This window comes from Typopeltis vanoorti, chromosome 2, assembly GCF_054136105.1.
Source record: "Typopeltis vanoorti isolate ZY-2024b chromosome 2, IOZ_Tvanoo_1.0, whole genome shotgun sequence".
NCBI classification, from domain to species: Eukaryota; Metazoa; Arthropoda; class Arachnida; order Uropygi; family Thelyphonidae; genus Typopeltis; species Typopeltis vanoorti.
Window position 1 is genome coordinate 139,974,517 of NC_143550.1, and position 27,985 is coordinate 140,002,501.

General features: G+C 33.4%; 1 protein-coding gene across 2 annotated transcripts in view; it reads right to left on the bottom strand.

Annotated features, from left to right (window-relative positions):
• Positions 1–27,985, bottom strand: part of LOC150109471 (disco-interacting protein 2-like) — a 456,967-nt gene that overhangs the window by 117,149 nt on the left and 311,833 nt on the right. For both annotated transcript variants that reach the window (XM_090408476.1, XM_090408468.1), the window contains exons 18-21: positions 25,476–25,595; positions 18,270–18,384; positions 15,808–15,947; positions 1,562–1,698 (exon numbers count right to left, since the gene is read on the bottom strand). In XM_090408476.1, coding sequence (XP_090264602.1) covers positions 1,562–1,698; positions 15,808–15,947; positions 18,270–18,384; positions 25,476–25,595 — 512 coding nt within the window. The remainder of the gene's footprint in view (positions 1–1,561; positions 1,699–15,807; positions 15,948–18,269; positions 18,385–25,475; positions 25,596–27,985) is intronic.

A 27,985-nucleotide genomic window follows, 5' to 3' on the forward strand; every position in this document is an offset into this window, starting at 1 on the left:
ATGGTTTAACTCAATGAAATGATACAAGAACTCTACAAGCAAAATACAAGACAATTCCAATAATTATTATATACTATGAATTTTTATGTAGCTCAATTTGCAATGCTTTTAGCACCAACTACTATTCCTTGCTGTACACTAGAATATGATATACTAAAAAAAGATCTTTAATAATTTCAGGCTAGCAGGTTTCTTGCTCTTGACATTTTTAAAGCAAAAATCAAATAAAAATTTCTCTTATTACAGCAAGCTAAAGATTGGTCCTATGTGACTATAGCAATATTTTGGTTGATTTAGCTAGGCATTAAAAAGAGATGAATTCTTATCAGATTTCCGCTAAAAACATTATTCAATAAGACTTGACTAAATTATTCAAGAATATTCTTCTTTTTTATAGATTCATTACTTAATTTTTAGGTATCAATCACAGAGAGGTCACCTTCAGCAGCTTTTGTTACTCTCAATGAACTATTATTGTTGCATATTATGTACAACCTCAAGCCATTCCAATTTGTTAGAATTCTTTCATATATAATGAGACAATGCAATATAAATATTTTAATACATTTACAAAACTTTAATCATAATAAATTCTCAGCTCATGATGCCCATGTACACACATTGTAATAAAATATTATATGGATTACTCATCTAAAAAAACATTTTCTTTGTAGAATTTTTCACTCAGCATGCCGGGCATTTGCAATATGATTGATTTAAAAGCTGGAACACTAGCACAAGTGTAAATGAGAGAGAGAGTTTAACAATGCAGATATGGCATCACAGTATAATTATAACCCAAGTCATAACAATGTTTAATGAAAGGTATAGAAAAAATTAACACTAAGTAATATTTCCCACAATGGGAATAAAATACAGTCCATCAGATCTGTTCAAATTCAGATGACATAGTAATACTTTATAACTTTCCCTAGAGTCAGTCTTATGCAGGACTAATTTTTCAGAAATTGTGTATGGAGAGGAGTGAATGCTTAAATCCAGACTATGTACGCCAGGAACATGTATTTCTCATGTTCCTGGTGTATTTACTATGAGCAAATAACCATCAGTGTATTTTTAATGTAGTTTAAAGGCAACAAAAATTTAGAGCAGTCTCTGGGGATGGGGAAATCAAGTAATCTTTTGATGTGATTACCAAAATTGTTTATACTCGTATTAATATGATTATTACTAGCAATGTAAGCAACTAGCAAACAAACTAGCAACATATATCACAGAACAAAAATTATTATGAAAAATATGGCAATTTTTATATTATATTTTGTATGGATAAATTACAAGTGAGTGTGTTTAGAATTAATTGGAGATGATTTTTGACCTATTAAAAATTAATGCAGATAATGCATCACATAAAGTTAAAATATTAGTTTACTAGTTAAGAGCAGCATTCTGTATTAGTTGTTAAATATAAAATTAGAATAATAATGTGATTCCAATTAAAATAGGAATTTTTTTTAATTTTAATAATTTATCTACAAGGAAAATCTCTAAATAACAATAACAAAAAAAAACATCTTATTAAACAGAGTTTCATACATACCCGGAATACAGCATTTGTTAATCCTTGCAAACCCCAATATGAGGCACCAGTAGCAGTAACACTAATACAAATTTCTCCAACTTCATCTGTCTTACAGAGGTATGGAGGTCCATTGATCTTTACAATTACTGAAACAGCTATCAAAAGTATAACTGTTTAGTCTACTTAAAACAGAATTTGTTTCATGAATTTTTTTTTTAAAACTAATACATCAAAAACAAATCTTTCTTCATAAAAAAAATCCCTGCTGAAAAAATTAGTGACCAATTTAACATTACCATTTCAAAATTACTCAATGTTTATATGGTATAATAAAGAATAGCATAAAAAAAAAACAAGTAACAAACAATGAATATTCTGACAAACTTTTTTTATTACTAGAATTTAGGGGTACAGTTTTGCTTAAAACTAATCATCCTACTTTAGTAAAAATATTTTAAGTTAAATACCACATATGCTGTCAATCAATCTTTTTTTTTTTTTATCATGATTGCATAGCATGTTATTCCTCCTGTTTAATTTGGAAGATTTAATGAATTCTTTCCTTTTGTGCAATTAGCCAAGCTAGAGAACTGGATGAAAAATATACTGAATTATTATTATTAATAGACCATAAAGTGATCACAACATATTGCCAGTGGAATTATGTGCAGCCCTTGGGAACTCAAAGACAATTTGACAAATGAAAAATTGAAAGGTGTTAAATTTAAAATACTACTGCTAAGAAAAGTTTAAATGTTAATATTTACAAATTATTCAAATATGCTTCCCAGTGTTGTGCAGCAACAACACTCTGGATGGACGGGCATTGGCTTGAATTTCATCCAGGATATAAGTAATATTTACAGTTTCTTTTCACTATAGCAAATTCCTTTTGAATAGAATTAGACTTATAAAGTAACCTATAGAAAGCAAGATTATCATAAGGGTATCTTATTTGTTATAGAACTGAGTATAAGCAAATCTAACCTAACTAGTGGAGGTAGTCTGATTCCCTCTGTCCAGAAACTTGGGCTTTTCTCACAACAAAACAGACTGGTCCAAGAACACATGGAATGACAGATTTAGCACAACATGAGGACAGAATTAATCACCTTATCATTACCAAAATTACAATGATAAAAAAAAGCCTAAGATAATTGGTCATTAACAGATGAAATTGGGAGACAAACTGCTTAAATAAAAATTACACTTGTTGAAAGTTTTTCCACTTTGTTAGAAAACAAATTGTATTCTTCTTTAATCTTCTTCTTTAATCCTCTGCCCAAGCCTAAGCAAACAAAGTTTGTGTATGAAATATCTTCATGCACGAAGTATATATTACAATTCAAACCCTCAATTTTATTTATACGTAAAAAAACTGACCAGCAATATTAACTATTTTTCTTGAACATTAACAGACATAAAGAAGCAGATAATTTCTTATTCATGTTCTATTAAATTAGAAATGAACTTAGAAATTGCTCTTTGTAATTCTTATTTCAATTATAACTTTTTTTTTAACCTGAAAGCATAAAATAAAAATATATTCAACAGCAAATAAGTTATCTAACTAGATACAGATTGCATCTCTTGCAGGACTGAGATTCTCAAATTAGCCCTCATACAGGTTATCTGAAGCATGTGAATGCAAATCCTTCACATTTTACAAAGATTTAAATATAGCTCCCTACAACAACAACAAAAAAAAAAAAAAAAAAGGTTGCTTATAACTGTTCTAGAGAAGAAATCTCTAAATCAGATAAACTAAGTAAGAACACTAAAGGAATTGTACATGGTTATGAAACAATTATTCAACAGAAAAGAAAAAAAAAAAACAATTATACAGAGAGAACCATTAAGTGATTTTTGCTAAAAAGTTATACTTCACAGTTCTGTAGGATATCTGTATTAAAATTCAGATATCCCACAAATTAAAAATATAAAAGGAATTCAAGTTAAGAAGTTAGTAATAAGGCATAAGGAAAAAATGTGATTATTTAAACATGTTTCTTTTTGTATGTCATGATTAAGATGTTTTGAGATGTTATTTTAATCTGTGGCAGTGGCGGCCGGTGAAAATTTTAAGTGGGGATGCTACATATAGAAAATAAGAAAGAAATTAATTTTTCCCGAATCAGTAACCAATTTATTAATAAGTAAATTTACATATTAAGAAAAAAATTGCTTTATTAAAAATGTTTCATCCTCACCACGAACACACACCAATAATAAATGTTTTGCACACAGAAATAACACACGCAAGCATACGATATATCTGTAGCGACACTGCTCGTTGAGCAACGACGGTTTCGACATTCCAACACTACATTAGATCGCAGCGCAATTGTTTTGTATAACAATAATTTTTCATGTAACGATAATTGAATAAATATAATTCTTTTCATATTTTCAACAGCGACACTCATCATAATTCAGCCTTGTATCTATAATAAATAAATAATTATGTTATTTTAACAGAATAAAATAAGATTTACCAAAAATATTTCACCTTCACCACGAACACACACCAATAATAAAAGTTTCGTATCTCACAGAAATAATGCGCACAAGTATACAATTTATCTGTAGCGACACTACTCAATGCACAATGTCAGATTCACTTGTTATGTGCAGTGATAAGTGCAAACGAATATCGGCGAGTCTAGCCGGAACTGACCGAACGTGATAATTCCACCACTGTGTTAGATCGCAGCACATTTGTTTCGTAATCTAAAGCATTAATCGAACAATTCCAGTTATTAACTATTCACTCAATGTCGAAACATAAGCTGTAACCTTTAATATGTTGTATTGCATTTATATAATGTTGTAAGCATTGTTATTATTTATAAACACAAACAAAATTTAATTTTTTCATATTTTCCTTGGGGGTGCTGCAGTGTCGCAGTACTTATGTACAAGCCGCCACTGATCTGTGGCTACTGAAGTCTTGCTTAGATGGGAAATAAATTTATTTAAATTAGCTATTGGAACTTAACTGTAATGTTGTATGAGCTGTCAAGTGTTGAAATGTTTGTGCTATTTGTATGTAAACAAACAATGTTTATGAATATGTTGTCACTTATGAGAGAAGCCAAAGTTACTGCTAAAATCCACATTGTATGAATAATTAAACGAATATAACCTCAATGCATGAAAGATTGTGAAAGGAATAAATTTCATCAACTCTACTTTTTCATTTTGAAATTATAACTGATAAACTTTCCTGCACGATGAAATTTTGTTATTGTTTTCAAGTACAGTGCTGAAAGCAGTAATGATGGTGTAGTGGTGGTGGAGTGGAAGTTTCTCAGTTGCATTTCTGTGCATGCATGGAAGTGAAAAGAACATTAACCCCTTAAAGCACTCAACCGAGTTAACTAAGGTCCAAGAAACTGAATTTTTTCCACGCACCCGAGTTAATACCTGTGACCGTGAATTTTGGTTTCATATATAAATACAACCGAATATACATCCTAGATAATTTTTACGTTATATTTATTACCCTATCATGGATAGTGATCAAGACTGGCTATTTAGTTCAGAAGATGAAAGCAGAAAATGCTTCGAGGCCATAAAACAATTTCTACATTTTTCAAATAATGATGAATTTGATCCAACAAATCATCCTTGCCCAAAGGAAATTGGCAGAAAAACGACCGCTTTCTGATTTTTAATTGGTGCGTTAAGGGGTTAATGAATGTTGTTTAGCATTATCTTTAATTTCAGCATTCAGGAAGTAGAAAAGAAGCACACCAGGAGAAAAACTGGGGAGTTTCTGTGTTTTCAATATATGAAGACTGAACAGAAATGGGAAGAGTTAGAAATGGAAAACTAAGAAAATTGAATTGAAATTTGAAAAATATGAAGAGATAAGTGCAAAGTTTTTTAGTAGTCATTAAACCTATATAGGATTGAATTCATTTGAAACTGGAAGTAGCTTTACTGCTCTCCAGTTCATACAGAAATGTGCCCAATACAGTTTGCTCACTTCGGATTCTCAATTTTTAAAGTTACTTAAGTTGTTGATATGGTTTTAGTTTCCTTCAGAAGCTTTCATATATAAGGCAAAGTTGTTCCGATGTGATCAAGCTGTTGATAAGGTTTTCAGTGGTTTGTTTAGTGAAGCTTGCTGTTAATTTCTTATAGAAAGTGATTGAAGTGCACTGGATGAAGACAAGATGTTTTCTTCAGTGTTCCATGATTTAAGATGCAAGAAGAATTTGACTGACTTATGTTGCTATCATAGAGAGAGGGGTCTTTGTGTTAGGCTTTTTCTTGTGCAAATTCAAGAAGGAATAAAAGTTTCATATAGAAAGCAGAGCAACTAAAATTCCAGAAGTTTTGTCCATATAGAATAATATCTGTTGGTTCGTGTAACTGAAAGGAAGTTGTGTACATTAAAGTGATTTTGTAAATTTAAGATTCATATTTTGGTTATAAAGTGTGTGAAGATTCAATCTCTTAATGATTTAATGAATTTAAATGGTTATTGGGTTAATCTAGAAGACGAGACATTTATGTGATATTCTAGGACAAGAATCTATGTGCAAACTAGATTTAGAGTTTGGTTCAGATGTTGTTCCTTTATTTTGAAGTTAAGAGTTAAACTACTTGGAATGTGAGGAACTAAGTAAAAATATATAGTTCCCCTGCCTCAAAAAAAAAAAAAAAAAAAAAAAAAAAAAAAAAAAAAAACCACATATCTTGACAATCATATAAAAAAATAAAATAAACAATTTATGTTTTGGTGATAAATTAAAACAACTTCTGTTCCACTTTAGATCTTTTATTTTATAAAATACATGCTCAATATTGATTCTTTCAAAAATAATAAAGGGCAACAACACTCAATTTCTTCAACAAATGGAATTATATATTTGGTTTAATACTTTATCCAAGTGTAAGCAAACAAAGTTTGAACCTGAAGTATTTTCAGGACTGGGGCAACTCATGGTGAAGGTGGTATAAGTTTTCATTACTTGCCTTAGTATCCCATAATACAAAGCACATCTCCTTGCAGACATGTATAATGCTATGCATTAAGGGAAGGATCACTACCCAGACCATTTTCAACCTTTATTGAGGTCTCATCAGTGGGAGCCAGACCCCGAGGTGGCGATACTAAGGTGGAAGTAACAGAGAAGTCATATTTCCATATACAAGTTGCCAAAAAGTGTCACACCTTATTATTAAAATTCTCTGGAGTAGAGATAAGTTGATGAAAGTTTTTTCACTTGGCTATACTACCAATTATATATTTGGTTTAATCCTTTATTCAAGTGTAAGCAAACGAAGTTTGCGCCTGAAGCATTTTCAGGACTTCCTAAAAATACTTCAAGTGCAAACTTTGTTTGCTTACACTTGGATAAAGGATTAAACCAAATATATAATTCGTAGCATAGTCAAGTGAAAAAACTTCCATCAACAAATGGAAGTTTCCTACCTAATCTCTCTCTCTCTCACTCTATATATATATATATATAAAAATCATATATATATATATAATCATATATGTAGAAAGTATTTTAAAAAATATATCTAAGTATATCTCCTCCAGAGATTTTTATTTAATAAGGTTAAAACACCTTATGGTAACTTGTTCTGGTAAAATACTTAAGCTCTGTATTACTAAATCTTGGTATTTCTAGCCTGGCTCCCACTGATGAGACCTCAATAAAGGTCGAAACCGGTCTGGGTAGTGGCCCCTTGCCTTTAATACAAAACATCATACATCCCCTTCTTGGAGATGTGTTTTGGCATTAAGGGTAAATATTAAGATTAGCGATCAGAGCTTATGCCACCTTTACCACGAGTTGCCTTGGTCTTGCACTACCTGTAGGATCAGCTAGACTCGCATCACTTGCAGGCGCAAACTTACTTGGGAAATGGAGTAAAACCAGGTTTAAAATTGCTTGGTATTTTTAACATAATCATATATATATATATATATATATATATATATATATATATATATATATATATATCCTCCTGCTTAAACCAGAAGATACACAGAGTGCACTACTGCACCTTTGGGAAGAGACCAAAGAAGACAGAAAAACAAGTTAACTGGTTTGGTAGACTAATCCAGTGCAAGGCCTATAACTATTGCTATAGCAAGTTTACTTTCTCAATGTACATTCTTTAAAACTTTTTTACTAATACAAAAGTCATTCTAGGCCCTATTCTTTTGTATATTATTTTTTTCCCCTCCTATATACCAATAATATTGTTGATTATTAATAAGAATCCTATTTAGGAAGTGAAGAATCCTTATCAGCGCACTTTTAAACAGAAGGTGAGTTAGCTGGTCTTGCATATAAAAAGTCAAATTACTTGGCTGTGACAAGCTATAGAGCCTAATATGAAATGGAAGAGGTGATGGGATATCCATTTTCAGCTGCTCTTGCCTTTCATGATACTCAGCTCTTCATCTGGGTATCAGTGAAGACAAGACTAAACACATCACATTTCGGTTTGGCTTTCACTTTTGCTTTAGGCACTATTTCTCTCCTAAACCATCCACTTTTGTACAAATACCAAACCTGCTATACTTATAGAATATTGTTTCTACATATGAAGATATGCAATCGAAAAAGTGAATGTTATTGCTCTCTTTCCAACTTTTTCCACCCACAGACTTGGTAAACTACAGGTTTTGCCACCTCGCATGTCTATTACGTTCATTATGATGTCTATTAATAAAAAATCATTTTTTTTGTTTTTTTTTGTAATCATGGCCTAAATTAATATCTTATTACAAAAAATTTTACATCTATCCTGATTTTCTAAAAAAATATTTTTTTCTGTAAGCAGCATATCAGTATGATAAGAGCATGGTTGTTAAAATACTAATTAAGACTTGGAATACAATTACGTAATAATCTGAATATTGGTATAACTATAAAAAAATTACATTTAGCAAAGTTCAGGTCAGGACAAAAATTTAGGAACACACAAAGTGATTACTGTCTAGTTTTAAGGTTCCAATAAATTATTAGAGGAAAATTTTCTAAAAACATTTTTAAGCTGCATTTAAATAACTATAAAATTATTCATTAATTTTTTTTAAAACACATAATAAGCAATTTTAAACAGTGCCTATTATTAAATGGATGGTTTAAACACTGAAAAACATATCCAAACAAATAAAAATTTCTTTCTATCATGGATATCTAGTCCATGTGGCCTGTTCCAGTCTCATGCCATTGATTTCTTGGTCTTCCAGTTCTTTTTTCAGTTACTTTCTATCTCTTTAGTATTTTTGGCAGTCTGCTATCATCCATTCAATTTAGATGTTCTAACCATTTTTTTTTTTTTTTTTTTAAATATTTACTTATATAGTAGTTACTACTATCTTCACTGGGCATCTACAGATGCCATATGGTCACTCCAATGCTCAGTGATGTGCCACACCAGGCCTCGGCATGTAGTCCTGTTGTTTGCTTTTCTGGCAGCCTCAACTCTCTGAAAATCAGTCACTCCACATGTGCCATCCATCCATCTCATTGATGGTCTACCCCTACCTCTTTTTCCAGGAACTTTACCTTCTATTACTGTTCTGAGAAGTCCCCCTTTCATCCTTTCTATGTGTCCAAAATATTTTAACTTTCAATATCCTTAAGAAGCCTTAAAGTTCTGCGGATCTTTTCTAACACCCATCCATTTGTATGCCTCTGTACATGATATACTCAACAGCCTTCTGTAATACCACATCTCAAAAGAAGATATCCGTTTCTTATCTGATTTCTTTAGGTTCCAAGTTTCACATCCATAAGTCGCTGTTGGAAAAACAACTGCATCCAAAATTCTCAACTTTGTTCCCATGGAGATAGATCCATCCTTCCAGATTTTAGATAGGTCTCTGACTGTTGTTTTAGCCATTCCTAACCTTTTTCTGACGTCTTCTGAACAGCAATTCTTCACATTAATAATGGATCTCAGGTACTCAAACTTGCTGACTTCCTCAATTCTTTCTCAATTAAGGTACACTTGTTTCTCAAGAGCTTCTCTGTTTGTATTTCCTTTGAGAACCATAATCTTTAGTCTTGCTAGGATTGAGTTGAAGTCCTCTGTTATTACTGATCTTGTTAACTTTGTCAAGAATTAGTCCTAGTTCTTCCATGTCATTACAAAGGAGTACTGTATCATCAGCATACCTCAGATTACTGATCAATCTACCTCCTATCCTAATTGCTGTCCTGAGCTCATCCAATGCTTCACACATGATGTCCTCCGCATATATATTAAACAAGTGAGGGGAAATTAAACATCCTTGCCTAACTCCTTTTCCAACTTGAAGCCAGTCAGTCAATCCAACACCTGTTCTTACCGTGGCTTCTTGCTCCCTGTACAAGTTGGCTATCAACCTGATAGTGTGTTGAGGAAAACCCATTCTTTTCATTACCTCCCACAGTTTCACATGCTCAACACAGTCAAAAGCTTTAGAGTAGTCTAAGAAACACATTACCAGAGGGAGTCTGAAGTCTTTATATTTTTCTATGATCTGTCTAAGGCAAAGGATCTGATCTCTGGTGCCCTTACCTTTCTTAAAACCAGCTTGTTCCTCGGGCATCTCTGCCTCAACTTTGGCCCCAATCCTATTTAGCATGATCTTCAATAAAATTTTGCTTGCATGAGATATCAAACTAATAGTTCTATAATTCTTGCATGCCTTCATATCACCTTTCTTATGTAGTGGTATGAAAACTGACTTCTTCCCAATCTCTAGGCCATGATCCTGTCTCCCATATTCTTGTAATCAATCTATGAAACACTCTTATCCCTCTGTCTCCTGTGGCCTTAATTAATTCTGCTGGGATTTCATCTGCACCGTGGGGCCTTACTGTGTTGAGCTGCTTAACTGCTCTTTAAACTTCATGCCTAAGTGGAGAAGGTTCCAAATCAAAATCAAAATTTTCCTGGTGGGAGGGCGACACATTTTCTTTATCCACTCTACTGTACAGTTTCTCACAGTATTCTTTCCATCTGTTTTTGATTTCCAACTCTCTGTTAGTAATGATCTATTCCTGTCTTTGAATATAGACCACCATTTGTAAAGGTGGTCTGCACATCTGCCATGATTGGTGCAGATTCTGTTAAGGGCGACCAAGTTTTCTGAGGTAGGTCAAAACCTGAAGGCATCTGTGTTGGGTCCACTAAAAACGAAGAATGAGAAGCTGATTAAAACAGCAGAGATGAAATTTCTCAGAAAAACAGCTGGATACATCAAGTGGGGCCATAAAACAAATTGGTAAAATTTTACAATCCCTGAATATAACACCAGTTAAATTCAGGGATTGTAAAATTTTACCAATTTGTTTTATGGCCCCACTTAATGTATCCAGCTGTTTTTCTGAGAAATTTCATCTCTGCTGTTTTAATCAGCTTCTCATTCTTCGTTTTTAGTGGACCCAACACAGATGCCTTCAGGTTTTGACCTACCTCAGAAAACTTGGTCGCCCTTAACAGAATCTGCACCAATCATGGCAGATGTGCAGACCACCTTTACAAATGGTGCATAATTGCCTCACCCAGATGTGACTGTGGATCACCCAGCAAGACAATTCATCATATTACAGTAAAATGTGCCCAATATGCTTACAATGGAAACCTGTTAGACTTCATCCATGCTACACCAAGTGCAGTTGACTGGATAATCAACCCAGACATACAGTTGTAGTCTATTCTTGAGTGTCTCTTTTATGATGTATTATTATATTATTATAGTACATATGTTTATATATATTAAGGATTAATGTAATGTAACTTTTCATGTGTGAGCCATATGCTAAATAAATAAAATCTTTTTTTTTTATGTTTCACGTCCATATAAATTGGTTCAGACAGAGTATTATATAGTCTGATTCTGGTGTATTTTTGTTCCAGGGATAGATTAAATATTATTTAGTATGCCATTTACTTAATAAAATTTGATATTTTAATGTCTATATCTTTTTTTATCTTCATATGATAAGTCACATCCCAGGTATTTGAAAGTATTTACTTGTTCTAATATTTTATTATCTATCATTATTTCGTTTCTTATTGCGAAATAAGAAGCTATGAAACTTTTGAACCTATGAACCTTTGAAAGCTATTCTTTTCATCTTTACTTTTGACATTTTCATATTATAATGTTCTCAAATTTCATTTAATGATTTTACTGATTTCTGTAGATCATCTTCTGATGTAGTTAATACAATCTGATTATCTGCAAATAATAGCAAAACTATCTTTAATTGTTTAATTTAACTATCTTGAACAGCAACCTCTACTATGACCTGCATACCAATTAGGTTATGCTGTTTCCAGATTGTTACAATTTTATATATATATATTAAATAGTATAGGTGATAAGGTACATCCTTTCTGTGCTCCTCTTGCTATGTTTTTTTTCTTTTCCTTCTGATATTTGTTCTAATTTGACTGCTATTTTCTTTCCGGTGTAAAATTTGATACAGTAGGAACTTTTTTCTTATCTTTGCATTGACTTTTACAGAGGTCACAAATATTATATAAAGAAGGATATTGTAATTTAACACTGATTGTAAATTTTTGTTACGAATTTTGTATATAAGGTATATATTAACTCTGTAGTTGTAATAATTTTGTGATTTATGAAAAACCATGCAAGTATATGTTGAAACTGTATGAATGTTAAACTGTATATTTCAAGGGCAATGCCTTAGAAAGCGGCCCGGCATTTGATGTGGTTCCGATTTAAAAGAAATAGCTTAGAAGCGTTGTTTATACAATCTAAAGTGCTTTCAATTGTGTTCGAGCTTAACCAAATGCAAGTCTCAAGGACAGTGCAACAAAAGGTGGCGAACATCCAAGGATGTCCCGCGTTTGGTAAATAAGATTGATTTTGTGTGTTCTGTGGGAAACAGAAGTAATTAATAACTCTGAAGGTCACATCCACTTTTGTGCAGGAATATTAAGGGTTCTCAGCCCTTAATCGAAGGAACTGAGGAGAAGTATAAGAGAGAATCAGGAAAAACTCCAAGGGGATGTAGGTATGCAGAAACGCAAAAAGAGCTTAACCAAATGCAAGTCTTAAGGACAGTGCAACAAAAGGCGGCGAACATCTAAGGATGTCTTGTGTTTATAAATAAGATTGTTTTTGTGTGTTCTGTGGGAAACAGAAGTAATCAATAACTCTGAAGGTCACATCCCCTTTTGCACGGGAATATTAGGGGTTCTCAACCCTTAATCCAAGGACCTGAGGAGAAGTATAAGAGAGAATCAGGAAACACTCCAAGGGGGTGCAGGTATGCAGAAACGCAAAAAGAGTCTCCTCTCGTAGTGTTGTAAAATATCGTGAGAAATAAGTTTTGTTTAACAGATTTTTGCTAATTATTTGACAATTAGAATTTTGTCTAGAATAATAAAATATAAGAATGTACTAAGTAGTTGCAATAATAAAAGTGCACACCTGCACTAAAGAAATGTTACTAAGAGCTTAAAAAGACACGTCGGATTAGCGCCGAGCGCAAAAAGGATTGTAAGGTCAAACGGCCTGCGATGACGTAGGTTCATTCATTGCTCGTGGCTAATCCTGGAATATTCTGAATTGAGAACAAAGAACTGTGATTTGAATAAAAGGGCAATACAGCACGTGATTCAGGGCTTTTTTCGACCTGTGGATGACCTTTCCTGGACTTTAGTGCAGCACCAACGAGGGCTCCTTCCAGAGTAGAAGGATGGTTGTTTTTCCCACCATCGATGCCTGATGTACTTTTGTTGCCCGCTTGCTCCAGGCTGCGGATAGCCACGGCAGAACTCCAGTGCATAATTTGAAGGAAGACTATCAAGGATTTGACCTGATAGAAGTGGCCATGTGTATCATTAAGGAATCGATTGTGTCTAGAAATTGTAAATAGAAAGAAAGAGACTAATTGTTAACTGGGGGCTATATGTGAACTAAATGTTTTGTTTTAGGAAGAACTTGTTTTATTATTGTTGTCTGATTCTCGGGATGCTATACAATATCTGAATTAGCCTTAATTAAGAAGTAAATGTAATGGAAGAGAATTAACTGCGTTAACATTTCGATACAAAATTAATAACGGAAAAAACTCACGTACAAAGATTATTTAATAGTATAATTTTCGTCTGTGTGTCACAGACATCTTCAGTACATTAAGCTCAAATTAAACAATAACTGACAATTCCAAAAAGCGCAACCTAAGTAGCTGGTGTAAGATAACTAAAAAGGTCAATAATTTTAGTTATCTTACACCAGCTACTTAGGTGGCGCTTTTTGGAATTGTCAGTTATTGTTTAATTTGAGCTTAATGTACTGAAGATGCCTGTGATACACAGGCGAATATTATGCTATTAAATAATCTTTGTACGTGAGTTTTTTCTGTTATTAATTTTGTATCAATATCTCTACTCACAGTATACCTCTTTTAAAACTGTGTTAACATTCTTACAAAAATTGTGTATGCTTACGAGTTATATTTGTCCCATAGAGGATATTCTGTGATAAGTAAGATTGAGTAATTTTGCTAGAAAAAGTGTTATAATCTATGATGTTCAGATAGCGAGTTAAAGTGTGATATATGGTGCATTTTGTTTAAGTTAGTATTTAATCATTCTTACTATGCTTTGTATTATGTCTTTGAAGTCAAAATAAATATGTTTTGTTTTTTTCAACTGCCTGATTCTAATTCCTAAGCCAATGCACTATCCCGAAAATAAGTAACGAACCTGCGGGAATAAATTATAACAGCGAACCACGACTTGCAATTTTGGATATTTGTGTAGAAGTGTAAGATTACATTTTGTCTTCTTCTCGCCCTGACTGTTAACATAAATTAGATTAATTAAGTGGCGCAGTCAAAAAATTAAAATAAATTTCTTAATTGATTTGTGGACGATTGCTCAAGGATTTCTACGCCAGATAGATCTTAAAAACGAGGTCTAACTAGCAGCAGAATGGGGGGGGGGGGGGGCAAGAAGTAATACAAAGGAAGTAAGATAGATAGAATAATAAAAGACAAAGAAAATATTACAGTGTCTCGATCCAGCATCACAGACGCGGGTCTGTTAAAAGTTCAGAAAGAAGCTGTGGGCGTTAGGAGGTATCAAGGAGAAGAAAAGTCAGACCAGCATGCCTAGCTAGTAAGATAGTCTGCCACATGCATTGCCATCGGCTGACCTAGAAAGCATCAAGCCCCCAGGAGTTCTCCACGATGCGATGCCACTAAAGGAAAGAAGCCCACACGAATGTTGAGGCCCAAGACGAAAAAAGCAGTCAGTGGAACCAGTAAAGAGATAAAAGAGCCAGTTAAGATATATGTGTCAGAGAAGAACTGCGAGTAAAATTTTATACATTTGTTTAACATTACGGAAGATAGACTGATAGTTCAAGGGACACTTACAAAGTTTAATTGTGATTGTTTGTTCTGGACTAAGACGCTGAAGATTAATTTGTATAATTTAGATATGAGAAACTTGTTAATTGAAGTATATATTGCATGAACAAATTAGTATTGGGATGAGAACATAGATTTTTGTATGATAGTATTGCTGCATGTTTTAATGTATGCACAATTATTGAGATATTATAATTCTTAGCTTTTAATTTTTAGAAAGGGCCAACTCATTTAAGATACTGCATAATTGCATCGTAGTTTAATAAATGTTTGTTATGTTAAAGAATGTGCATTCACTGATTCTTAATCCAATGCACTGTTTCTAAATAAACACGAACCTGTGAGCGAAGGTAAATAAGAGTATCCATGACTGTCAGTAAAGCTTGAGATAGATCTAGAGAGATTCTGCAGGTGATCTTAATTATATTTAATACTTATAAAGAGGAATCTTGGTAGCACAGTCGTAACATTAAATAAATTTTTCAGGTTCCAAAGGTATTAGAAATTAGATAACCTGTAGTAACTTAAGGTAAAAGTGTAATAATAGAGAATAGAGCATAACGTAAATAAATAATTAATATTACAAAGGAGCAACAGACAATACGTTTACACCTGTATGTATTTCTTGAACCCACTGCAAGAGCTGGTTTGGTATATTTAGATTGATTAATATTTTAAATAATTGTTTTGCCTATTAATTTTATTAATAAAATTGATATTAATCAAATTGTCTATTAATAAAAGGCTTTTTCACAATTAATGAAAGCCATGTGTGTTTCTTTTTAAAATTCCCTCTTTTCAACTAATAATTTTACACAAAAACATCTGCAATATTAAAAAATAATACCATATATGCTATTATATTACATAAGTATTTACCTCCTGGCATGATGTGACCACAGTCCTGTAATGTTAAAGAAGTGAGACTATTTTCTTGATCAACTCGAATGACTCCAAAACTTAAAGCTGACATAGATAACACCCCTCTTCCACTAGAACCAGCACCTTTCCTACCAGGCCTTCAAAAACACAAATTGCAATTAAATATAAACTTTGTGATTGTGGAAATATTTTTTTACTATATGAAAACATGTAGATAAATACAAAAGTTCTTGCATTATATTTAGCGATACACATATACAAGGAGATGTCACAAAAAATGGACATCAATTCCTAAGAAATAATTATTAATGTTGTAACACTGTGAAAACTCCAGCACCTCTACTATGATTTATGTTTGTTGATGTGCAAACTGTTTTGAAACCTTTTGTGTGTGGGTCGGGAGGATGTAATATGTTGGATAAGGTACTTAAAAATTTCATTAATTGGCTATACTGCAGACATATAGTATATATCAATTCTTACTAAGTATTAACATGCAATTTATTAAGTTAATACTTTAAATGTCAAATCTGTGTGTGGGTGTGTATCAGTCCAAAACATGAACCATACAGCTTACTTTCGATGAGATTTACACTTAGCATCAAGTTTGGTTTCTTTGTGCAACTCTATTATGTACTTTTATTTTCTTTATTTGTTCAGTTCAATAGTACAAGGGTTTGGTTAAGGTTGAGAAATTTTGAAACCTCGAAACTTGCTTTAGAGACGTGGAACTTTTTCAAACCACTTCAGGCCTCTAATAAGCAGGCTGACAAGTAGTGGATGAAATTCAACTACCACCTAAAGACATTTATAAGCATCAATGCTGACAACCAGGTTTGAATCCACTGTCGTTTGGCTGAAAAGTAGAGATATTCACTCAACTAACAAACTTGTAGTCTGGTTAGGCAGTGTGGAACCTGCCTGCACTTACTTTTTCTATTCCTAGCATCTTAATTATGATTTCTTGGTGTAAAAACCCCCTTACTCTGGTTTTTGAATGATTCTAACAAATTTTTCCTTTTTTCAGTTTTTTGACACTCTGACTCTCCAAGTAGTGAAATAGAATTGATAGTAGCTAGTTTTGTAAGATACTAAGACTCAAAACTGAATGACTCTCCATTACAGGCCTTCAATATAATCTCTGACTTCTTTACTGCACAATATTTGCATGCCATATTCCTGTCAACAAACTTTTTTTTGATGCATTTGATAGATAAACTGAGTCACACTTCAGCACAAACCTCATCAATGGTAGCAGTCCCCCATAGTGGTTGTTTCAACTTAAGGAATAGATCAAAGTCTATAGGGCTCATGCCAATAGTGTAAGGAGGAGATGGGGAAAAATACGTACTATACATACTTTCCCATAAGATACTTGTGATGTGGCTTCATTACATGCCTAACTCATATCAGACCTTAGGCAGATAACAACAAAACTCTGTGTTGAAATATGATATGTAAGCATCATATGATAAGCTTGACTTAAGGAATTTTAAGTCAAACAAATCATCCAAACCTAAACAGTTTGGATGATTTGTTTGGTTAAACATTTTTGACAATGATTGTCTAAAACTTTTCCAGTTTTGTGAAGTTATCTTGCTTAATACTGCTAACAACTGTGTTCTTTCATTTATCTATTTTTCAATAGTCAGACGACAGTGGATTCAAACCTGGTTGTCAGCCTTGATGTTTATAAATGTCTTTAGGTGGTAGTTGAATTTCATCCACTACTTGTCAGCCTGCTTATTAGAGGCCTGAAGTGGCTTGAAAAAGTTTCATGTCTCTAAAACAAGTTTCAAGGTTTCAAAATTTCTCAACCTTAACCAAACCTCTGAATTCTAATAGTGATAGATTAGACTCTTCTCTTACTGCTTTTTAACATTGCATACCATCACACACACACACACGCACACAATATATATATATTTTTTATTTTCTCTTTAACTGTTATTAAGCACTGGCAATAGTCATGAAACATAACTGAAAATTCTGCTGCTGGTTGAATGACCATATGTGGATAGACAAGAAATATCAAAATAGAAAAAAGCCAAAATGACCATATGTGGATAGACAAGAAATATCATGAGAAGCTGTTATTATTGTTGTAAAATTTAAAAATGTTAAGCTTAAATTTTAATAGATATGATATTTAATAAAATACATATTATATGTATTTAAAACCATGCTTTTAATAACAAAATAATAACCTATAGTTGTTATTCATACAGAAAGTAATTTTTCAAAAAAGAAAAAAAAAACACTTCTACAAATATTACAAGTACATGTTATAAGAATAATTAATAAATAAGCCTTATGATTTCTAATTAGAAGATATTCAATTAATAACAGATATTCAGGTAATGTGATTAAAAATTAAATTAATTAATTTTTAATCACATTACCAACTAATTAACTAACTCACAATAAAAAATTAACAGCCATACAGAAAGTATAATTACCTTCTTACAGCTACAGTTAATGCTTCTGGTGATGCAGCACATGGACATACAGCATCAGGCGAAAGACCCCTGCTATTAAATACATTAACAAACTGCTCACAAGAAGAGAAGGACCCTGAAAACCAGTTCTCAGTCAATTAATTATATCAATAAATAAAAATATATATTTTGTGAGCAAATACTTCCCATACACCTGCCAACTTTCAAGAATGAAATCTGAGAGGCAATGTGCTTTTGAATATGAAATGTTTTTTATTTTTTTGAGTGGTCTTCTTGGCCTTAATAATTTTCTGTTGACAGTCATTACTGAAAAATTTTACTTATCAATCACCAAATTTTTTTAATTTGTCAAAAATGATAGAACATAAAATATATTAAGTAAAAAATAAATTTTTTTAACCATTCATATGTTAGAGTAATATAGATCAATTTTTGAAATAAGTCACGAAATAAAAATTCAATGGAAATGCACTTTGTGTTTGTAATGAATTTTTATTTTCAAGGGAAACCAGGAGAAACAGTAAGCTATATATTAAAAAAGCAAAACAAAACAATAAAAGAGTAAGTCTCAACAGAGAATGCACTGTTAGGCCACATGCAGTATAAATAAATAAATAAATAAATAAAAGTCATTTGGCTCCATCCCCACTTCTAGATTATGAGTCCATACTTCACTAGAAATTCAATGGACATATTAATATTGCAGTTATAAAACACTCAATCTTCACTCATCAAAGAATTCAAAAATATAAAAAATAAGCAACAAAAGATTTTATAATTTGTTACTAGTTTCTTAAAAACTTTTAATTGTTGCAGAGTAAGGTAAAATAAGGTGAGATGAGATGGGGTAGGGTAGAGTAGGCTAGGCTACAATAGCTTTCTTGACCAAGTACTATAGAAGTTGAAATCATAGCAAGTTTGAAAAGTCATGCATTTCACAAAATAGTGTTATATTAATTGTGCTTAGTTCTAATAAATGTCAGATTTACTCTCCAAGGTCACATTCAGATGGGTCAAAAACAGAAATCTACAAATTATTGTTTGACTCTGCCATATTAGTGAATTCACAGAGAACTTAAGACAAAACTCAGACTTTAAGCTATAAACTGCTGAAAGTTTCACAGAGTCATTAAGTGCACAAAGTAGCAACATCAATTATTCTTTATGAAAAATCAAAAATGTCAAAAAAGGGTGAATAATATATTAATCAAGAAAGTTGGCAGGATTTTGCATTTTTCTCCATCAGAAAAGCAATAAAATGTTATATACAGTCTTACTTATTTAATAAAGAAGTTACAAAACTCAGTTTATTAGAAAGAAAGTACCTGCACTTTTGGAGTTCTTAGCAAACCATTATACTCACCATATCACCTGGAAGTATACTAAAACAAGAATGACAGAAATTTCACCATAAAAAGCATAATAAACACAGTACAGTTTAAGTTAAGGGGATAATAAATCCCTCATTATTTTAAAGCCGGATACGAAACTCAGAGATCGAAATCTAAAAGTTTCATGCCGAAGAACTATCGGCGAGTCCAAGCATAAGTCAACACCTGGGTGGTACAACAGTAGGGTAACTCGGAGCAAGTTCCATCACTAATTGTAATATTTTCTCATAATGTAAAACGCAGCTCCTAGGAGATGTATTACTGTTTTACATTATGAGGACAGGTCACGACCCAGACTGGTTTCAACCTTTATTGAGGTCTCATCAGTGAGTAGGTAGACCTGGAAATACCAAGGTTTAAGTGAACCAAACTTACATATACCCCTACTAACGAATTGCCAGACTGGTGTACCCATATATTATTATTACTACAATAAAGAGCAAAGAGGCTATTTTTCCGGCGGCATAAATTAAGTTAAGGGGATAATAAATCCCTCATTATTTTAAAGCCGGATACGAAACTTGGAGATCGAAATCTAAGAGTTTCATGCCGAAGAACTATCGGCGAGTCCAAGCGTAAGTCAACACCTGGGTGGTACAACACTAGGGCAACTCGGAGCAAAGGTGGAGCAAGATCCATCACTAACTGTAATATTTTCTCATAATGTAAAATGCAGCTCCTAGGAGATATATTACTGTTTTACATTATGAGGAGAGGAAACCGGTCTGGGTAGTGACCTGGTTTTTGTGGACGAACTAATTATTGGTTTGTATAGTTCAAGGAATCTTGTGATGTTCCTCTCGCAAATCAATACGGCTGTATACATCAAAATATGGTTGTACACATAAATGTGGTATTAATTTTAATTTTTTCCTCTTCATTCAACTGTGTGTTTCGCTCACTGTATTTACATGTAGAAGTAGCATGTTTATTATTAGTGAGAGCACAATGATAATTATCTAGTGTGAACAATTAGTTGCATAAGATAACTGAGATACCTATCAGTAATTAAGCAACAACCATCATCTAAAAAAAATACAGAAGGATCTCTAATTGACTATAGGAATAGCAAAAGGTGTCACGTTAGGTCAAAGAGTCATGTTATCTGTCAACTTGCAACAAAAACTGGAATTTTTCAGAAGCAAAAAAAAAGCTGACACTGTTATATGAGACCAGCTAATTAGCCTTGTTTGAAAAGTCCTAGACTAGAAAACAAATTCAGAACTTCAGGAAAATAACTGAAATTTATGCTCTTTGCTCTGTAACTCAAAGTGTTCATGGTGCTTAAATTGTAGAGATGATGACTATATTTTTCTGGCAAAAAAACTCACAATTAAGGAAGTTTTCAGAATATGAAAGGTAACAACAGATAAAAAATTTATTGGAGTTAAAGGCAAACTAAAATCTCAATAGTTGAGAATCAATGATTATGAGAAGAGTGATAGTAATCATCCTGTCTTGAAGATAAAATTCATCACTGGCATATATATGAAGAGAAGCAGCCTTGCCACTGAAGATGATGAATCAGGATACATATCTCTAGTAAAGTAAAACTGAATTTAATGTGAACCAATCACAACAAAAAGTTTGTTTTTCTCAAGTTTATCATGTATCTAAACTAGCTTCTTTCAATGCTGGCTATCTACTTGTGTGAGAAATAAGATACATTAGGGAGTTTAGTGTAGGAAAAAAAAAAGAGTTAAATGCTGAAAATATACTCCATTAGCTTGTCAAAAAATAGCATGAAAATTAATACTACATATATCCCCAGCAAGACTGAGAATAAATGGTATTTGCTAAGTACTATTGCTAGTTTCTCCTTAAACCTGGAAGGTGGGAAGAGGGAGGGATTTCTGATCAACTGATATTGTGAAAAAAGGCTGACGTCCTTGGACATTTATATTCACCTTCATTTAGCTGTCAAAGGCTGTTCTTATGAGGACGGTCTGTCTAAAAAGTTCTCAGCCTCGACCATAGATGGCAACACTATCGGCAAGATTTTTTTTTTTTCTAAGTTAGTACATCTGTCATAAGCATCCATGTGAAATTGCAAGTTAAATACCGCAAGTGAAATTGCAGTTATAAAATTCTTTGTAAAAGTAGGTTTAACGCCAAAAGAAATTCATTGCCCATAATTATTTAGGTGGGATAACTGATTCACATATTATATGGTTACAGGATTAAATTATGAACCGAATGTATAATTAATATGTGCTTGAGCAGTTTTGAGGAGAGGAAGTGTTAGAAGGAGACTGCAGAAATGAAGTTTCTTTTTCATACTTAATCTTGCAAAAAACAGATGGTACCATAATCACCATTGATCCCCACTGAACATCTTCAAAAGAATACAAATGTTGCTGGACCTGTGAGGTGAAAGGTACTGTTTTTTGTTGTTGTTAAATTGCAAGGGTCTCTACAACAAAATGTCTGCTTATAATGAATATTCTATGGATATGATAAAATTTCTCTTCCAGGAGAAATATTAAATCTTACCTCTCTTCTGTATACATATATACTCTTACTTACTCTCAATCTGTCCTCATAATGTACATTCCATAATCCTAATATCATTTTTGTTGCTCTTCTTTGCACTCTTTCCACAGATTTATCCCATATGAAATTTTTTAGAACTTTTCTCACAATATTTTGTCCAAGTATATATAAGATGTATACGACTGCATAATAAGTCAATAATCATGGTGATAATCATTAATTAGAAAGTAAAAGAATGCTTTGAATTAATCTGATATAATAGAGAGTAAAAACGTAGCTATTTGAAACCAAATTTAATTCTAGAAACATTAAGAGCTTTAAAAAAATGCCATCTTTAAAACTAAGGAGAGGAGAGGAGAGGTTTGTCAGTTATTTAAAAAGTTAGAAAGGTCATAATCTGTAGACCACTACCAGAGAAACACATCTGGACATCAAATACAATAAACAAATATGAAGCTTTTCATTCCTTATATTTTGTACTGAAAATAAGATATGGAAATATATGTTATTAGTTATATTTTCAACAGTGTAAGCTGTATGTAAACAATGTATTGATCAGTGATAATTTCACTGATGAAACTAAAGATACTCTCCTATGTTATTATTATCTGAGACCTCCAGAAATCAAGGACTCATCGATGGTGGCCATACACCACCCACACTAACTGTCATACTTTCTCCTAAACTCATTCACACTATATGCACACTTCAACTTCACACTTCAACAAGCAAACTGTTCAACTCACTGTTTTAAGGGGGGGGGGGGGGGAATCTCTCTCACGACCTTCTTAACCACACACAAACTTCGCTTCCATACGTGCCCCATGTTCTCTCCCCTTCCATATAATGAAAATTTTCATCAGTTGATATCATATATAACACTCTCTTCCAGAGGTTTACAGATCTCTATCATAACCACCTTCTTTTTCTTGGTTTGCCAGTCTACTTGCTCTCAATCTGTCTTCATAATGTATCTTCCATAATCAAAATACATCATATTTGTTGCACTTCTTTGCACCCTTTCCACAGCTTTTATATCCTCTCTCAACCCAAGTACTCAAATCACACACACTAGTCCAGATGCAGTCATATTAGGGACCTGTAAAGAGGCAAAATGACTCTGTTATCCTTACATGTCAATGTTTGTTTCAACATCATAAATATCAGAGTTGTATTTGCAATTTTTGCTATGTGCCCATTGAACTTTTAATTCATATCCACTATAACTGCAAGATCCCAAGCCTCATCAGTTTCTCATAGCATAATCCCATCAATATAATATGCTGTTGGAAATCTCATCACACCAAAATGGGTGCAAAACTTGGCACTTACTAAAACTAAATTGCCAGCCATTATCATTTACAAGTCCGCGCGGTTAGCCTAGTGGCTTTGCGCTTCGCAACCATATGTCTGGGGAAGGAGTGTCCTAGGTTCGATTTCCGTCCACGACGTGAGGAGCTTAAGGATCTTCCTCAGCCATAGCCAAGTTAGCCGGTCTTGGGCGTGGGCAGCAGGGTTTTTTCCGCCAGTTTATCTGGGGTTTTTCATCCCGCAAGCAGGCAAACCGGCCCCGTGAACATACAGGTTACAGTCATGAATACTTACGGCAAGGAAGGCAACGGGAAACCACCTTGCTCATAATCATCTCTCCCTAGAATGGTAGCATATAGCTACCCTCCTGCGGCCGTACGGCAGATGGGAACCAGAAGATCATTTACAAGCCTATTCAAATCATTTTGTAAGTGCTGTATATCAGTAGCACAGCATCCCTGAGTTTCCTACCTATCACTGAACCATCAGCAAATAATCATAAATCTCCTGTCAAATACTTCCCAATATTTAACACATAGACAGAATGCCTTATTCTCACGATATTCCTTCATTTTATGGATCTCCTGCTTAATAATCCATCCATTTCATTTCCACCTTATTTGTTCCTTGAACACTAGGGACACATTCTGCTACTACCTTATAAAAACATTTCAAAGCTTCTTGTGCACTGCTGATATCTTTCCCATTCAGTAACTGATACCATTGGACAAGAGATAGTATTCTCCTGAGTTTGTCATAATTTCCAGCTCTGTAGATCAGCATATAATCTGTTCTAATTGGAATATCAATGTAGTAAGCTACTTCCCAGGACAGTATGGCATGATTGCTGTAACCAACTGGTGACAAAATAGTTATGTTTCTTAAGTGAGACCTCCTTTGATGATATGACCAAATCTAACACTCTTTAACTGTAAGTTCCTTCTTTCACATGCTGCTTGAAAAAGTTCTCACAACAGATCGACAAATTCTTCTTCATTCTTATGAGTTTTACCTGCTATCCAATCAATGTTCAGATAATTTAAATCATCCATAATGATTACTTGTTTAGTACCCATCAGGATAATTTGGTGATACAATTCATTGTCCCCAGCAGCTGAACTACCAAGTCTGTAGCAACACCTCACCATGTTTCATCCTGTTAGTCTCAACTTCAGACCAGATAGACTCAAGCTCACAGCCACATGAGACATTATTACTATTATTGCCTTCATGTGTTTCCACCCTGAGTAGACTCAAATATCAGATATCATTAGTAGCATACAAGCCTCCTTCTCAATCTCTTCTATTCTTTTTAAAAATACTAATACCCTATATATTCAATTCTAGTTGCATCTGGCTCTGATAGCCAGATTCTACTAATGTCAACAATTTTAGGCCCACAACCTATTTATTCCCAAAGTAAAAAACTCAACTCCTTTGTTTCTGATGCTCCTCACATTTGTATATAGACATAACATGTTCAATTCTGGCTTTTTCGTATATACTTACATCTATAGTCTGCTTGGTGCGGTTGAGCAATTTTGTCTTTTCCGTCCCCAGAGACACACTCAAGAAAGTCTGACCCTAAGCATACATTTTGACCTTATTACCAGATTCATAAACATGCACAATGACATTCATATCATTTCATGCTTGCATACCATAGTTACATTCTCACCATTCCTTCCATGATGATCTTGTGCTCCTGACTGCATTAAGTCTAACCCCCAATAAATATTTTCTCCAGGTGTTCCCTCTTATACAAGTCTTTTCTATCATAGAAAAGACTTGTATAAGAGGGAACCCATATTTTCAAGACAACCTGTGCATTGAATCCATTGCCATTATAGTCCTCCTCCTTAATTCCATGCTAATGTTAACAATTTTCACTCTCTCTCTCACTCCTTCCCACAATCCTTTCATATCCTTTCTCTTATACTATATTTATTACTACTTAAATCATTAGTTCTGGCAACAACTACCATCTGTTTATATAAATAAAAATACTTACAGGGATTTGATCCATCAGCAACTAACAGAAACCTTAATGAACTAAGATTAACATCTTTGTGGTCCTTTGTTGCTAGCAATCCCCAATGCAGATCACGAGACTTGCAAACAGTAACACTAGCTAAAAAAGATATTGAATAGAATCATACAGAAGTCATGTAGTTATATATAAGAACAAACGTTACTGTGCTTAATGTAGAATTAAGAAAAGTATTAAATTTTGGAACAAAAAAAAAATTATTGTTATTAGTATTATAAATTATTATTCTCTCATAGATGTGTGTCTTGAAATTCCTCTAATATTCTTTAATATCTCAATGAAAAGTAGATGGCACTCTTTAAACCATAACTTTTTTATTTTTTATTATATTTATTTATTTATTTATTATGTTGATGGAAGCAAATGGTTCTTTGCTACACCACCACTTTGCCACTTGCAGATGGAAAATATGACAAAAGACAACAGTTTAGGTAGAGGATAATAATGGCTACATATTCCTTGTAGACACTGAAGAGGCTAGGGATTGGGGGCATGATGGTGGAACTGAGAGTCGAAGTTCAGAGAATGTAGAACAAAAGTAATCCTTTGAGCTGTATTATTGGCTTTTGTACTATATCCTCTGAACTTCAAACTCTCAGTCAACCACCAAGCATTCCCAATTTTTAGCCTCTTCAGTATCTTGTAATATAATTCCATATATATGTAACACACATCTTGTTGTAATTTCATCCCAAACTGCATAACCTTACACTTTGCTATACAGGACAAGTAAATGATCCTGTAGCATTAATGTACAAGGCAATGGAAAGTTTTTTGGTTTTTTTTGTAAATGTAGAAATCCTGGCAAGCAGGAAAAGGAAGTTATTATCCCTTTTTATAAGACTTTAATAAGTCTTATAAAGAGGTTTGGTTGCATGAGTTCATTGGGAATATAGAAATGGTAGAGAGGATCCAGAGGCAAGTGACCAAAATAGTGACTAGTCTGCAGACTGCATCCTATGAAGGTAGACTGAACATCAGTAGAGTACAAAGTTCAGCTGATAAGGGAAAAAAAAAGGGAATATGATAGAAACCAAGAAAACAACTTTACACAGCTTATGGAATACTCTAAAATTTGTGTAATTGAATATGAAGACTAGATTTTTTTTTTCCTTGAAAAAAAAGGGACAATGAGTGAATAATAAAGCCCTTGACAACCCAACCCAAGGGAATTGTGAGTTCTCTGCATGAGAATGAGTTAAAGGAGAAATATATGGCTGTTGTGTGAATCATGGTTAGTGTGGGCTTCCTGCAATAGGTCTATGGAGTCAACAGAAAGGACCGTGTAGTAATAAGTTTTTTTATACGCTATAATTATGAGACTACCAAAACTTTTTTTTAGATTCAACAAATTCAAGTTCCACAAGCAAAATTCATTGGCCCTTAGAAGCAAGTATCACCGTAATGGGAATAGAGGCAGCAGATTCCTTCGTTCTCCCACAGCAGAAGAATCTATACGCCAACTTACTTCACTGACATTCATTAACACAAGTCCTCCTTATGAAGGTATGCACATAATAGAGTACTTTTTTATTTCTATTTATTTTTAATGTAAATCTCACCTACAAAAGACCACCAGGTCTTACACCAAGTGATGAAATTCCTCTTCAATCTAAAGACATTCCAATTAACATCTATATGCAGGTGGGATATGGATCCACGGTCTATTGATTGAAGAGCATATATGCTAAGATCAGGAATCAGTTCATAAGCATGAATTATCTTGCAGAGCTGACTGCAACCAGACAAGTTCACAGGTGGCAGATAGTGGATCACCTCCCAGGTATGAAAGGCAGCTGCCCTCCATATAAGCAGTTCTAGACCAACAGCAGCATTGCCATCAGAGGTGGTGGAATGACCTTTGGCAAGGTCTCTCAAACCAAAACACTACAGAACTCTAAGACAACAATGTTATATGGGCCCTATGCCACCATTAAATAAGCATGCCCTTGGGAAGGTACCTGAAGATAAACTGCAGGGACTGTCCACCTTACCTGGTGGACAGTCCCTATGCAGCTGCACAGGCCAATCTTCTCTGATCAGGAACAGCCTCTATTTCAGAGACTAATGGTTGCCTTAAATAGCAACTTCTGACTAATACCTCACCTTGGGAGGTCTAAATGCCAACTGTGGTAATCTAGACACTACAAGAAATGAGCACACAGTATCAATGTAGACATACTGGCTCAAACATTGCCCAGGTCAACAAGGTTCACATCCATAGATTAGGCAGAGGACCATGTTCGAAAAGTACACTAGTCTCCAAATCATTTCAGTAACCTTAAAAATGAACAAACATAATCAAACAAGAACATTGGAAATTGCCTGACTATCCTCCAGTTGAATATCAAGGGATTCACTAGATCAAAATCAGAGGTACTAAATAATATCCTTACCAGGCACAAAGTAGACATTACTGCTCTACAAGATAATCATCACAACCCACAAGGAAATATTACCATTCCTGGCTA